General features: G+C 27.6%; 1 protein-coding gene across 4 annotated transcripts in view; it reads left to right on the top strand.

Moving 5' to 3' along the window:
• The window catches only part of LOC107453185 (Calcium/calmodulin-dependent protein kinase II), a 114349-nt gene that overhangs the window by 85227 nt on the left and 12113 nt on the right, over nt 1–17009 (top strand). For 2 of the 4 annotated variants that reach the window (XM_043046970.2, XM_043046972.2), the window contains exons 9-14: nt 1372–1466; nt 3016–3138; nt 3235–3318; nt 4682–4724; nt 11496–11519; nt 16009–16098. In XM_043046970.2, coding sequence (XP_042902904.1) covers nt 1372–1466; nt 3016–3138; nt 3235–3318; nt 4682–4724; nt 11496–11519; nt 16009–16098 — 459 coding nt within the window. The remainder of the gene's footprint in view (nt 1–1371; nt 1467–3015; nt 3139–3234; nt 3319–4681; nt 4725–11495; nt 11520–16008; nt 16099–17009) is intronic. The other 2 variants (XM_043046971.2, XM_043046973.2) reach the window with 1 other exon arrangement.

Here is a 17009-nt window from a genome sequence, read left to right as displayed (position 1 = left end):
TATATATACATATATATATATATGTATATATATATATGTATCTATATATATATATATGTATATATATATATGTATATATATATATATGTATGTATATATATATATATATATATGTATATGTATATGTGTATATAATTTTTCACCTTTACCCCTCTCTCTTTATTCTCTGAAAACCTCCTATCCATTAGGGTGCAAGCTGAGGTCCCCTGAAGGAGGGGTCATGGCCTCGTAGAATCCCTTTTGAATGCAAACGAAGTGCATGCACTGCTGAATTCTTATCATTAGTCCTAGATGGTTGTAATTTATGGCTATGCATGAGCTATGTAACTTCTTTCAAAGGATACAATAATTTTATCAATCACACTTTTCTTGTTGGGAAATTTTATTCACTCTTTTTGTGAAATGTCAGTCCCATTGTATGGTTTATTTTTGAGTCAAAACATCTAGTTTTACTAAAATCTTGATGTATGTTATTTATAGAAAATGGCTGCCCACATATTATTTTTAATGCATTTTGAACAGGTGTAATATTATACTAAAAAAATTATACTTTAGTGTGTATATACAGGGTGATTCTAAAAAGATGGGCAGAATTTTAGGAAGTAATAGTACACACCCAAGCAAACAATTTTTATCAGAGAATGCATGGTCGAAAACAAAACGCAAAACCGCTGAAGGGCGTCAAATTTTATGTTCTTATATGAGGCAAAAACACACAAAGAACGATGAAGTTAAGTTATAAAAGCAAATTTAATGGCATGTGATTAAAATAAGTGTTCAAAACAGTGGCCGACAGCGGCTATGCACGCAGTACAACGGCGAGGAAAAGATAGGCAAACATTCTGAAACACACTAGGCGTATCTCGAACTTTCCCTGCAGCGGCCGAAAGCTTGGCGACAAGTAACGTAGCGAACGAACTCACAACCGGAATGGAGCTTTCATGTTTGCATCAAACAACTTTCCAAATGCGTCAGCACCTTGCCTTTTATTTTCAACCATGCATTCGTTGATAAAAAATTTTTGCTTGGGTGTGTACTATCACTTCCTAAAATTTTGTCCATCTTTTTAGAATCACCCTGTACATATATCAATATAGAAAAAAATTTACATTATTACCAATTTTTCTGTTATTAAACAAATTCTACTTAAAGTAAATTGGTGTTGTGTTAAAATTAGTCCATTATTTTTTAGCTGTGGTTTAATATTTATGGTTATTGTTTTTATGCCCTAGCCATCTAACATCTTCAAGTTACAACGTCTTGACTCTCTCATATCAGGAGAGACGTTATAATGACTATCTTACTCATTGTTATTAAATAATTTTATAATTGTTGAATGTTATTTTTTTTTTTAAAATTTTACTTTTCCAGGTGTTATTCTATATATATTGCTTGTTGGTTATCCACCCTTTTGGGATGAAGATCAACATAGGCTGTATGCCCAAATTAAAGCTGGTGCTTATGATGTAAGTTTTTGTCACTTTTACCTAAACATAAGCAGGAATGAAAAAATATTAATGTTCTTACTATCTCAAGAGTGAGCAAAATGTAAATTTTAGTAGTTCTTTCACTACTAAAGAATTTTATCTACAAGCTTGTTGCTAAATTTTTTGGTATAAGGTGTTCAAAAACATTTATTTTTTGTTGCTAACTTATTGCTGGTCAATTAAACCTCTAAGAGCTTTACAACTTTATTGATATGTATGAGAAATTGCGTGACCTAAATACTTCCAAAATTTTAAAATACTACTCTAAATATTTCTTGAGAAATGTGAAGAAATGTGCAAGTATGGAAGTGTTTCCATTATTTTGTCCAAATCTTGTATATGCTGGTAAAATTATAAAATAATGAATGTGTTGTTGTAATTATGGTGTTAGTATTAACAAGTAATGATGTTAGTAGATACTGGAATTCATTAATTTTGTTATTTTGCCAAAAACATGGTTCATAATTAAGTAAAACTCCGATGACACTTTATTACCCGAACATATTCATTATATTATCGTTTTATTAGCAAGGGAGTAAATTAAGTGGACTTCCTATTGCAGTAATTATTTATTTCAAAAAATTCAGAAAAAGTGTTTCTTCAGTTTAATCTACTGATGGACATTTGATATTACATTGTAATTTCATCTCCAACCCATAATAAAAGATATTTACAAATACATTCATTTGATTATGCAAATACTTTTACATATCTTTATCAGGGTGCGTAGCGTTTTTAAAAGATGCTTATTTTCTATTTACGTTTTTTAAAAGCCCTTAAAGGTGCTTTTTTGGGGTGATTTTAAAAATTGCTTAATTTTCCCTTTTCCAAAATTATATCTTTTTCTTTACCATGTCGATTTTTGCCACGTATTATGCGAAAGCCTGATTTTCTTTTTGTTCTATTCAACGTTTTCACAATTCATTCAACCACAATCTATTTAGGTGTACTCTTGGTCCATAGCATATGAAAGTGTCAATCATTTTACGTATTTGATGAGATATTTGCGAGTCCGCTCGTGCGTCTACTGAGCTGAGTTTGGTTACATTATTTCACTCTTATGTGCAACTCTGCTGAATTTTGCAAGAGATTCTCAATTTCTACCCTCTGATATCGAATCAAAAAATCTCTTGATTTTATAATGGTTAATGTAATAATGTACATTGATGTAAAGTGCTTCGTCAGAAACTAGTTATTTTATCATGATCATGTTAAGTCTTTGAAAATTATTTTCGACTTTGTTAATATGTATAGTGTTTAAAAATATTTTTTGAGTGCTTAAAAAATACTTAAAAGGTGCTTATTTTTGTTGAAAGATTTGACTTTGCACCCTGTTTGTAAAAAAAAAATTTTTTTGCTTTATAAATTATTTAAAATTTATTTTTTTTATTTCAAAACAAACTGCTTTTTATTCATGTTCCATCATTTGCTGTAAATGATTGATATTTTTGTAAAAAAATCTTTATGAAGCAATTTTTAAATTTTGTACAGTGTTATTTATCCTTAATTTTTTAATATTGTATTTAAGTATCCATCTCCTGAATGGGATACAGTGACACCTGAAGCTAAGAATTTAATCAATAGTATGTTAACTGTAAATCCAGGCAAAAGAATCACTGCCAGTGAAGCTCTCAAACATCCATGGATTTGTGTGAGTATTTTGAATTTCACTTTTTACAAACATTTTCTTTTCATCATTATTATATCCTTATTGTTTATAATTAAACCTTTTTTTTATATTCTTTAGCAACGAGAGCGTGTTGCATCTACTCTTCATCGTCAAGAAACTGTGGACTGCCTCAAGAAATTCAATGCTCGTCGTAAACTGAAGGTAATTATAATTCACATTCTTCCCTGCTGTGAATTTTGTTTTGTATTGTAAGAAATTAAAAGTGAATCATACAGTTTTTTATTCAAATTTGAAAACATAAATTCTCTATGCAAAAGAAATAAATTACCATATATCCCCGTGTTAAGTCTTCAAAACTCCAAAATTAGAGAGTTGACTTATACACTAGTAATAAAGGCACACATTACTTTATCTTGAAATGTTTATGTATTATAAACAATGAGGTAGATATGAATGACTCTGTATCAATTTTCCTCTCTTAAAAACTATCTTAATATTTTGTATTTTCTTTAAATATAAAAGTTTTTTTTAAACAATACTTTAAAGTTTTTGAAACATTTAAATATTTCATAACAACAGAATCAATGACGTTGTCATGTAGAATCCATTGTGCAATGAATTGAATGGAAAATTTTACTAGGCTTAATAATTTCTCTTATAAATTTGTGGTTTTTTTTAAAGATAATTTATTCAAGAATATTTTTTTAAAAAAAACGTAACACAGTGAAAGTTTTTGAAACATTTAAAGATGCCATAACAGCAGAATCAATGATGTTATCATATGGATTTCGTTCTGCAATGAATTAAATGGAAAATTTTGCACGACTTAATAATAGTTTTTAAATATTTATTGGGTTTTTTTCTTCTTCATTTTGGTTCTAATTTTATGCCATAACAACTACTTTTACTATTTTTTTCTTTGCTGTTATATTTTAATTGCGATATCTTTGTTGAAAGCTACTCATGTAAAATGTAGATAGTCAAAACCCATGTTTAGTGAATATAAGTTGATACTTTATTTAAAAATTTAATTTAACATCTATTCAAAAAACATACTTCATATTTTTTAGTGGCAACACTCATTTCTTATAAATGGGAAAAAGTTTGATTTATTTTTACTTTATTATTAATAATTCTTTTAGGCAATTTTATTTCTTAAAAGTATTTTGTATATTGTTGAAATGAATGTTTTGTGTACTGACACAGACAAACTGCCATAGTTAAATAACTTTTGTTTGTTTTCTAGAAGATTTTTCCCAAATTGTAAATTATTTCAGCTTAATTACTTCTTAGCAGTTCTGCTACCAAACTCTTATTTTTAACATATTAATGCACTTTTTTGTTTCTTTCAAGAATCACAAATTGTAGTAATTATTTCTAAATATTTTTTTTTTCACTCTGATTGTTAGCCCTTTAACTTTACAATTATATCAGGCTAAGTTTTCTTGCCCCATGTTATATTGGGCCTTTAAGTTGAGGGGTTAATTTTCGTGTCGTTAAATACATTGTTTTTCTAGGGACTAATTTAAGTGTAAAATATTTGTATGTGTTTCAATCCTTTTAGGGTGCAATACTTACGACCATGTTAGCCACACGTAACTTTTCTAGTAAGTATTATTATTTCAATTATATGTATCATTTTTTTATTTTATTTATTTACAAAAGTGTAAAAATTTTATGTTGTACTATTCATGTTGAAGTGATTTGTTTTGTCGATAGCATTTTTTCTTCTGACTAACATCCCTTTTGAAAAAGATTGAATTAAAATATTACAATGAACTCTATAGTTTGTCTATGGTATGCACTCCCCCCGCGATAAAGTTTGAGACAGTCTGCTACTGTTGAAACAAGAATATTGCGTTTCCGGGAGGATGCCTCTATTCACTCTAGGGGGGCAACAAAATTTAAAGATTTCCTTTCTCTCATCGACCCGAGCCAAAACCTGTCCTAACCAATGACCCCACACCCCTACTTGAAATAGTTATACCTCATTACCATAGTCACCGCCATGGGTTCAGACGAATGGCTAGGGGAGTTCTTACTTTAGACAAACTATATCTAAGCTTTTCACTAGTGGGCATAGGCGTAGAGTGAAGAGGGTTGGGCACAATTTTTATTTTTAGAAAACTGTTTATTTTAAGTTTTGTACATACATTTTATACATAATTTTTTCTTGCTTTCATTTTGCATTTTTATAACATTTTGTATACACGCATATTAAAAATAAATATGCTTATATACATTAAACTTAAACAGTTTTCTAGAAACAAATAGTGTGCTGCCTCTAACGCTACACTTACGCTTGTGGGACGAAATTTAATGGTCCTTTTATGAATCAGGATTTTGCTCTTTATCATATAAATTAAAGGTGGTCTAATTAACAAGTTTAATTGTAGTTTAATCATAATGTCTTATCATTAATATCCATAAAAATAATTTACATGTGTTAAATGCTGCATATTTTCATTGTTTTCTTGTATTAGTACATATACTTAATTAAAACTAGTTTTCTTCCACTTTATAAATTTGCTTTTGATTCAGGTTAAAGTTAATACAATATTTTTTTTTTGTCATTTGAAAGATCAAAGGTATTTAATTCATGTACTTTTTTTTATTTAATTATGTAAAACTGATGGAAAATTGTCAGTGTTAGGAATGTATTCAAATAATTGAGTTTTATTTCACATAAGAATGATGATTTTGTTAACTTTATCTTTTGTATTTATTTTCAAAGTACACTTGTCAGTAAATAATCTTAAATTGTGTGTGATAAGAGTGAGGTACAAAGATAAGAAGTTATGACTATTAGTTTTCTTTTTTGTTTGTTTTGAGAGAAAACTTTGGAATGTATTTATTGAATTTCAAAGTTGTAGATATGTCATGTTCTTCATTTTATAATACTTGAGATTATTTATCTTCAGGATATTCTTTTGTTCTTATTTGAGTCAAAGAAGTAATGATGAAATTTTTTGAAACTAAGCACAATACTTTATAATCTTTTTATGCTTATTTTCTTTTCAATATATATATATATATATATATATTTGTATAATATATATATTTGTTTGTATAATTATGTACTAGTAACATTTTTAGTTTTGCTGGTATGCAGATTACTAATCATTTTATGTGATTTCTAAAAAATTTCAAAGTAAAAATTCTAGAAAACGGCTGCAAAGATCACTTACTCGTATTTATATTATACTCAAATACATATGTTTTTAAATTCCTTTATATGCGATTAATCCATTTTTTTTTTTTAATTTTAGATAGAGAAAATTAAATTTAAAACTAGCAATTATTTTTACTTCAGCATCATAAACAAAGCGAATTTTCATTTTTAAGAAGAAAAAAATTATTTTAGGTGTAAAACCTGTAAGCTCTTAAATTCCAATTAACATAAAATTTTTAAAATCAGTGACAGTATTTTTCTTGCAATTTTTTAAAGAAAAAAAAATAGTTAATTATTGCTGAATATGAAAATGCATATTTAAATTTATTTCTATTTTTAATTTTATAAAATTTCACCATTAAGGTCATTTAATTTTGATAGAGAAATGTTTGAAAAAATAGCAATTATTTTAAGCTATATAAAACTCCATAGCACTTTATTTTTTCACGTATTTAATTTAGATTTTATTATTTGCATTTAATTATCATTTTCTTTTGTAATAGGTAGGAAGTGTAAAAAATTTTTTTGAATTGTGTGTGTTGCATAATTACTATAACTTAAGTTTTTGTTCCAAGAATATTTTCAAGTTAAAGAGCTGAGTGGAAGAAAGTTTTAAGTGACGTTTCTGTAAACTTATATGAATTAGTTCTAAAGTTTGCATGTTTTTTTTTGTTTTTTTTTTAAACTACAAGGAAAATTTTACGTAGCATATTTCTTTCAAAAATTAATGGTCTGTTTTAGATATGCATACTGTGTCCAACTTTAGCTGTCATAGTTGACTGGATTAGTGTTTTTTTACATACTGATTTTAGTTCGATAGCTAATGAGCCTTGTTTTTAGTTAGTTTCTTAAACCTTACTAACATCTGTTGGCCAGTATCAAGCTGTGATCATTTTCACCATTCACTTCAATTTTGTTTGTTAAAGATATTTAAATTGGGGAGAACTTTCTTGAAGATGTGACCATTCACTACCAGTTGTGTGTCATCTGATACTTACAGTTGTCGAAATAAAAACCAAATAATGTGAATAATTTTTGATCAAATGATAAGATTTTAATGTACGATTTGCTAAATAGAAAAGCAAATACTCTGGAAACTTATGATCTAACGATCAAATTTTCGCTCGCATACTAGGACTCAATTTTAATTGTTTGAAGACATTTAAATATTTTACTTAACAGATACAGAAATTATATATTTTTCAAAATTAGGCAGATTAATGTACTTTTTGGGATTTAACATACTCTACTTTTGACGGATTTACATTTTTGATACTCAAAATATAGGCTTATATTTTTCACACTCTACGCGTCTTAATATACAGACAGTAGAGTGACATTTTAGGGTTGTTGCCAGCTTTTCTACCCATATGCACTTAAAACATTCTTCCATTTGAAAAAAAAAATTGTTATAGGAGTGGTTCAAATATTATTTAAATGCTTTGAGAGAGTGGGTTTGTGATTTGCTTATAACCGCTGACAAATTGGGAAGGGAATGATCAGTGCTTACATACAATGCTGAAATCACTTTAGTTATTTTTATTTAAAATTTAAAAAAAAAAAAATAAAAGAAATACAGAAAAAATAGTATGTGGAAAATTTTCTAGATTGAAAAGAAAGTTAAGGAAAGAAAAAGTTTAAGAAATTTTACGGAGTTGCCACTCCACAGGGAAAAACCTGGAAAATACAGAGAATTTAAAAATCACCTAAAATAACAGGGAATTTTGTTTCTTATTTTTTTCTTTTAAAAGTGGTGACCACTCAAAGTGCAATTTATGGGATATTTAAGGAGGATATTTCAGCTATATTAATCTAGTTACTATATCATTAGTTACTATATCATTATTTGTTTTAAGTATGTTCAGCTGTTCCTTTTACCTCTAAGTTTTTTCAGCAATTATAACTAGTATAGTTAGCCTAATACAGCTCATACAAGAGCACAATGATTGTGTTTTTGTTCTTTATATATTGTGTGTAATATGTGTACAGGGAAAACACGGAGAATCTTTTTTCCAGATTTGAGTGGCAACCCTGTTTTAAAATTCCATAATTCAATTTAAAACTAAACGTTCTAGCACTTTTTCCTTTCTTGGAGCATAATAAAATCACCAAACTATTATTGATGCTAGTGATAATTAATTGTCATAATAGATGTTGCAGTATTAGGTTTTTACAACTTACCGAAATGGATAAGTATTCATTATGGTCCTTAGTTTGGAGGAAAGTGAAATTTTGTGCGGAATGATCCCATACCATTTTGTCTTTTGCGTTTTAAGTCTTTTTTTATATAACTTATAAAATCTTTTTTTTTTAAAAAGCTTTTTTTTAATCAATAGATCTTTTAGGTTTTAATAATAATAAATTCAAAATTTTAAGAATAAAATACATGTTTTAACTTAATTTAGCAATTTGATTTGTATGAAGTTGATGACTCGACAGGGTCTCTCCTCATGATTTTAGGGTTTGTCTATAAAATATGTTCTAAAAAATTTCAGAAAATTCATCCCCAAATTCACATTAGGGTATTGATTATAATGCCTTAAGTTAATATTTCAAATTTTATAAGAACTCTTTTATTATATTGATCAAAACAATGTTTGAGATCAAGCTATAGTAGAAACCTCAGCTTCAAATGTGCTCTCAAAATTTTCCAATTAAAAGTTATTCAGTGAAGATTAGTTCTTCCTTTCTTTTATTGTTGGCAATAATTGGTAAAATATGTATTACTGCTAAAGCCCAAAATCTGTTAAAATACACCTAGCTAATCTGCAGAATAACAAGGGTAAGCCTTTAAAGTATGGAATCAAGGGTTTCCACTATTTATTTATTTGACCTGCACATTAATGGCTTCTGTATTAAAAGTTGAATTATCTCATTCTATTAACTAATTTGTTGATTCTTAAGATATTGAAAATTAAATAAGACATTAGATTCATTTCCTTTAACAGAGCTGATTGTGCTCCGGATTTCCGGAATTTTCGCTAACAGTGATCCGGAAGTTTCCGGAGATCAAAGTTCCAGGCGTTTCAAAAAATCATGGATCACAGAAGATTACGGAAATCAAATTTTCCAAGGTGGAACTTAAAGACACAGTTTATTTTATTTGTTTGTAAGGGAGAGTCAGAGAGATACTTTATAAGCTTATATTCATGATTATTATTCATTTTTTATCCGTAAATAGTTGTTATAATCATAAACTCAAGAAAGACATATTTGTAAATTTCAATTACTTCTCCAGGTCATCATAGGTATGTGTAAAATTTTAAATATATTTTAAGTAAACTAAAAAACATTGAGAAAAAGGAAGAAAAACCTTGTTTAAACTTTTTTCTAATTTTTCAATTTAAACTGTTTTCTTTTTTTTTTTTAAATCAAGACATTTTCCGGAATTTTGACTTGGGCTCACAATCACTCCTGCTTTAACGTAATAATATTTTAAACCGTATGATGCATTGTATTAGGGTTTTCAAAGTGATTGATTCTTTCAACTAGTGTGTTGATTGTCTATTTAAATTTTTAGATAGTGAAAAATTAATAAATAACATTATGTTAATTCAAGCTTACTATTGCTGTTGTTTGAGCAACTGTCTGATTTTCGCTTTAATAAGTGCTTTTGGGTAATCCGCACAGGGTGCCTAGCTTTTTTAAACAGTGCTTAAAGGTGTTTTTTTTTTAAGCCCTTTAAGGTGTTTTTTTCTTTGAGTATTTGAAAAAATGCTCAATGCGATTTCATTTTTGAAAGTTCTTTATATTGAGGTTCAAAGTGAGATGAGCTTATTTTAAGGAACGAGGTTAAATACTTGTCTGTTAGTCTACTTCTGAAATGATTTTTTCTAAGGTACATAGTTGAAAACACTTGATCACATATATAAGATTAAGCACTGTTTTTCTGGGCTTGAGATATTAAATTTAGGAAACTAGGTTTTGGTAATGATTTGCAAAACTCAAACTTTGGCATGTTTAGATGAAACAATAGTGTGCAATCTTTCCATACTCAATAAATAATGTTAAAACTTGCATCAGCAGAAAAATCTGCTTGTTGGAGCTTAAAATGCTCTGTCTGCCACATGTGAAGCACAATTCACCTATGTTAGATTTCATATGTCTGATCCTCGAGAAAGACAAACACTAGTTGGAGCTAATCTGCGGCTATTCTATAAAGAACTTTTGCGTTCAAAGTTTTACCAATTGAAGCTGTCTGTGCTAACTATTTCAATCAATTTCACCAATAGAGAAAGTAAAAAGGTTATCAGTACTTTGTTAAAAAGGAAAGGAAAAAAATAGCTTCAAACAAAGTAGACAAAATAATGGATGTATAATGTATCTTGCTTATATTCGCCACAGATCGGCAAGTTAGAATTCTATCCGCGGGCCGGATAAAACGTTCCGGCAGGCCACAGTTGACCCGCAGGCTGTAGTTTGCCCATCCCTGGTCTAAGGAATGCTCCAGTTACCTTGATAATTTAAAGAATGGAACAATCTCTTGTATGTACCTTGTTAATCTGCAAATTAGCTCAACAATCTTTACAATAAATTATTTCTACACTTTAGTGGCAACATATATAACTATGAACCTTCATGATCTTAAAATGTCCTTTTGCATATCTTGCATTTTGTATTCCCCTTCCCTGAGTGAACATATTTTATGGATGACCCCTTTACTGTTGAGAATTTCTACATTTTTTTCTAAAATGAACTCATTTCCTTGTCATTTCAAACATTCTTACATTGGCACATTGGTTAAACAGTCATATCACGAGGTAAATAGCTCCAAATTATCTTTCTTTATATAGGCTTTAGATCGCAGGCTCGTTTATACGTCATCATTTGCACCTTGCTTTATTTGTATAAATAGATGTTATAACATAACATTCAATATGCAGGCTGAGGAAGAAAAAAAAATAATGTAGAACGAATGCCCTGTTTATTTATAGAAATTTCCTCACTTGCTCTTATGCTTTTCTTAGATATACATTTACATAGACTTATCTCATATTTCCAAGTTGTTTTCCAGCTTGGGTGTTATATTTTTGAATTCTTTGTACTTTTTTTATTTAGCTTAGTATATTTTTTCAATTGATGTGATTTTTATCATAATGTAATATTCTTTTATTTACTTTTCATCTGCGCATGATTTTTTTCTAAAAGCATGTTCATTTTTTTCCCTATTTTTATCCATTCTAACAATTTCATGCTTTACCTGCAGGCCATGTAACTGCTCCAAATCAAGGTAAATTGATTTTGATCTTTCCTTTGCTACAAACAATTAAATGCTAGGTTAAAAAAAAGTGGTCATAGTTACAAATGATCCTCATTGTCGATTTTTATGGAAAAATCAGTTTTACGTTTAATATGTACATATAAAGTTATTTTAAATAAATACTAATTAAAATATAGGATATAAGCTGTTTTTTATATTGTTTACTTTTTATTTACAAGAAAAGGAACAAATTGACTGGAAATATTTCGGTTATCTGGGATCGCATGTTCTATTATGTTAACCATAAAAGCTATTTATATTAAATTTACTCAAAGATATACAAAGACAACACATAAAACTAAATTTGCAGTCACTTTATTTTGTGAGACATGCAGGGAGAAGTTAAAAAAAGGTTTTCAATGTCTTTAATTGTAAGTAAGAATTCTTTTTAATTCTATTTCAATGAGCTTTTGTTTAAATTCTGTTATTCAATGGGAATTTTTTTGAAGAAAACCAAAACTAAATTACTGAAGTTCTTGCACAGTATATTTTTATGAGGTATCTGTAATTAGTATATTTCACCAGGTCTTCGTAGGATAATATTTTCAGGTTATTAACACTCACTTGGTTTCATATATAATTAAAAAGAAATTTCATAGAAAAATAGCTGATGAATCGAAAGAATGTTTTGATGTTCGGAAGAATGTAAAGATTTGTTATAAAATTTACAAGTAACGTTTATTTCCAACATATAATCTTCATATTGATAATGTAATATTTTTTTGTATGCACCAAGTACTAAATATTTGTATGTTGCTACCATTTAAAAATTATTTTGGCCCTCATAGGCACTTTGATAGGTTTCCGATAGAACCACCCCTTAAATTTGTTTTTCTCAGGTTAAAATATGAAAATTATTATTCGTAAAAGTTAATTGTTCTAACTTTACATTGAATATGACATGTAATATTTTTTTCTATAGATTTTAAAAATGCATATTAAATAATTTATTTTTAATCTAATTCATGCTGAAAGTTAAATTTCATTTTACTTTTTAGAAAATTACTGTTATTTGAAAAACATTTGCCGTAATTTTTGAAAATTATGTTTATAAAGGGATGCTCGAGCATATTCATACTATTTTTTGTTTTATTTTTTGCTACTTGTAAACTTATTCCAAAAAAAAAGTGTAGGAGGCCTAATTTTTTTTTACAGTTATATATTTTTTATATTGTAATTTATTTCCTGAGATGTGTTTTTCTTCACTTGTGAAGTGTTTGAATGATTCACAATGAGGTATTCCGAAATATATAAGATTATTCGTTTTGTTGTGACACTTCTTGGTGATGCACCTGTTTGAGAAATGAAATTAAAACATTGTTATATTTTTATTATTCCCTTTAAAGTAATTATTTTTTTAAATCTGGCATACTCCGTACAGTTCTTAGTGCTTCAGTGATCTGCACCATTTCTGTTATTAGAGCTATTTTTCTAATTTTAATCACCCATTGCTGTTAATTTTCTATTCGTCATTTATAAATTGCATGAGCTATTTAGTTAATGTTGCATGTGAGCATGCAGACGAGCATTGCTTGAAGCATTGCCTGCTTTCCATGTTAAGTGTTATTCACTGTATGCAATGTGTTGAAATTGTATAATCAAAATTTATTGTAGAAACTAGTCTTTCAAGTGATTCAATTTTTTTATTATCATTAATTTTATAATTATTGATATGCTTGTCTTATTTGTTTTCAATCACCATAGTGAATTTAAAATAGCTTTATGTAATTTGCTTTTAAATATTTAATTATTTGATTAAGTCATAAATAAATTTCTTAAAGTTTAATGACAACTTTTCTAACTGTACAACTACTTAATGTACTCAAACTGTACTTAAATGAACTCAAAGTATATACTTCATTAAAAATTTGTTAATTCGTTTATACAAAAAAATAATTTTTTTTAATCTAAAATAAAATCATAAAATAAAATCTAAAATAAAATAATCTAACAAATTCAAAATGTTTTTGTATTGATATTTCCTTTATTTATGTCGAGCAAACTAAGATAACATAAAGGAAAGTCTTGAATTTGTATTAAAATGTTGATCAGCAATTCCGTTCAATGTTTACAATCTGATGTGTATAGTGTTTATAATTTGATCAGACAAAATTCAGGCGTTTATAATATAAACTTTATATGATGAATGTTCAGTTATCTAGTGTTAAAACAAAATAAATAAAAATCAATAATAAGTTAAATTAAGTTTTTTTTTTATAAATAAATTTAATCATTCTATTAACCTCGTTGCCCCTTGCCAACTCTATTTATCAGGGCTTTATGATCATGGTGAGAAAGCGGTATTATTCCTTCTCCCTCCACTCACTCTGATTATAAACATCACCTGAGCTGGTACCCTTCTTGTCAAATTTTTCAAAATCATTTTATTAACTCAACATAATTTATAGGAACATTTCATTTAATATTCTTTTATCCTCCAAATATTGAATCCCTTGGTAAAATTTAACTAAAACTTCCCTATCGACTAATGTGTAGAAAATGAGTTTTGAGGTGAATTGTAAGAAATCAGGAAATTAATTGTGGAAATTACTAATGACTCAATTCAATAGTTTCAAAAATTAATCATTAATTTATTATCAATATCAATGACTTCAATTGATTTTGTTTAGCATTATGAATAATTAGTAAGGTAATCAACGGTAGTTATGAATTTAAAAAAAACTGCAATCCTTTAGATGCATAAATTATGGGTAAAATATGTGTTTTGAATGAACTTCCATTTCTATGCATTGATTGCATGAAAAAGTGTGTGTTCTTGTTATTGTTGCATTGTAGTATTTTCCTTCAGTTAGCTGCATGAAAAAAAAATTCCCTTTTTGAATGTACTCTTGTCTATCCGGCTCCTGACAATTCAGACCTTATTGAAAAGGAAGGACTGTTCAAGCAATTCTTGATCAGCTTTCTAGTTCAAAAGCAGTTCCAACATTCTGTGGGTGGTGAAAGATATAAAAATGAGAAATCTTTGAAACAATGTCAGGGAGGTTTTGCATAATTTTACTGTTATTTCTCACTAATGTTATTTTAGTTTTATAGGGTATGCATAAACGTTTCCTGCAAATTGCAAAACTCTGGAGAAAATAAGGTTAGTGTTGCAGTTAACGTAAGACACATGCTATGCAAAACCTCTATTAGCCAAATGGACAAAAAGAAAAGTTTGTAGTGACTATGAACAAGAAACAACATGCTACAAATCAACTAAACTATGACTCTGGAATAACATCAAAAACTATTGCTTCAGAGTTAGTAGTTTAAAAAGTATAGTTGGTAGGGTTACCACAGGCGATTAAAATGTGACTATTTACTATTATTTTTTGGCCTGAGGCGACTACAGCAACCTTTTTTTTTTTTTGCCTAAAAGGACATTCTTTAAAAAATTAAAATTGAATTGCAAACTTGAGTCACCACTTTTTAATGTGCCCAATTTGCACAGATTCCATTGCAAGTCTATTTTGTTTCTTGGTCACCTTTTCAACGGTTATTGCTACGAAATTATGCATAATTTTAAAATTAAAAAAAATTTTAATAAGATATTATGATGTGTGAATTTGAGTAATCACTTTTCACAATATATATGTTGCTAAATCAATTATTGATTAAAGGGATAAATTTTTAAAAAAAAGGTTGTTTCTTTTTAAATGAAAAAGTATTTTTTTGAATTAATTCTAATAATTTAAAGTATTTAATTTTCTGCAAATATAAATTTTTTTTGTCATAAAAATTTAGTACTAGAATATTAACGGTTATATAAAAATCATCATATTTGACTAAATGGATCATGGTATTCGACAGTTAAGTGATTTAATAAATTTTTAGTCATATTATTGAAAATTTTTTGTTCATATTTAGACAACTATTTTCATAATTTTCAGCAACAATTTTGTTTCTGTGGCAACCCTGAGCTGGGGACTTTAGTGTTATGTAGTTTAATAAACAGTAAAAAAATTTTTAATTAATAATATTACATTAATTGTTTATTTGAAATGTTTAATGTGTATTTAATTATATCTAAAAGAAATTATTTTAATTATATCCTACCCCTCATCACCATAGACAGAATGGTCGGGAGCCGTATGTGTACTTAACTATATTGTGTATGTTTATACCTGTAAATTATGAAATTTGTATTGTAAATGTATATAAATCAAATAATATATTTATAATTTCATTATTTAAAAAAAACTACAAGAGTGTTCTTAAAATTAAAAAAAAAAATGATCCTTACTAGCTGCTCCTATTTATGTATTTGAATATTTAAAAATTACTGCTATATATATAACATTTCTAAAAATATATTAATGAAAAAGGAATTTTGAAGCAGATTATAATTTCTTAAAATCTGTAACTTTTATAGTATTAACTTGTTTTCAGTAATCTTAAGTTGAGAGCATAAAAGCATAATTTGTGTTTCTGAGTATCCTTAATTAAATGAAATATGTAGGTCGAAGTATCATGGCCAAAAAAGGTGAAGGCTCTCAAGTTAAAGAATCCACTGACAGCAGCACGACTCTTGAAGATGAAGATGTTAAAGGTTAGTTTTGTTTACTTATATGTAATTATAATTTTGAATTTAGTGTTGTTACTTTTTCAAATTGTAATTATATTTAAGTTGAATTATTACATTAAGTTGAATGGTATGTTTATATGATACCAAATTTGTTGTGAAAATTCCCTTATGAACTTATGAATACCAAAAATATATTTCTTTTATTTAATACTAGCTGAATATCTTTTCTCTGTATGGGAAAAATATTGTAAATAATCATTGAATCTATATTGGTTGGTGTCGTATCCTCTATTTAATCATACTTCATGGTGTGCTTGAATAGTTTTTGTTATTTCTATGGCGTTAAATGAATACAAATCCTCTTCTGTGGGATAGTTTAAGAGGTGAAGGCCTGCAGGGCAGTTAAAAACATGATATATTGAATCTATATTAATTAATATTATACAATAATATTACTATATGCTCTTCTCAATGATTATACAGAATTAGAATAAAAGAAAAACATGTTTTAAAAAGAACAAGCCATCAGAAGAAAAGTTGAAAATACTCAGAGTAAAAGAGTTCCATAAATTAAATGATTATTTTGATGAGTTTGCATTTATATACCCAAGTAGTACAGGGATATTGGTAAATACTGATTAATATTGATCAACATTCTGAACGCCAAATGATATCAAAGGTATTTGTGATATCCTGATTGCAATATTGTGCGACATCCATCAATAACCTGTTTTCCTAAGAAGTTAACAATTTATTTCTGTTAATATATTTCATAAAAAGCTAATTTAGATTGTAGAAGATTGTATTTTTATACAATCAATATAAAATTATAATTGGCTGATATAGAAATTAGTAAAGTTTGCTTCAAACGATGATAAACACGTGATATGAAAATGACCTAAAATTGTTGAGACATTTTTATCAATTACTGTTAA

Source organism: Parasteatoda tepidariorum, chromosome 3 (genome assembly GCF_043381705.1).
Source record: "Parasteatoda tepidariorum isolate YZ-2023 chromosome 3, CAS_Ptep_4.0, whole genome shotgun sequence".
Lineage (NCBI taxonomy): Eukaryota > Metazoa > Arthropoda > Arachnida > Araneae > Theridiidae > Parasteatoda > Parasteatoda tepidariorum.
This window is presented reverse-complemented; position numbering and strand designations above follow the sequence as displayed.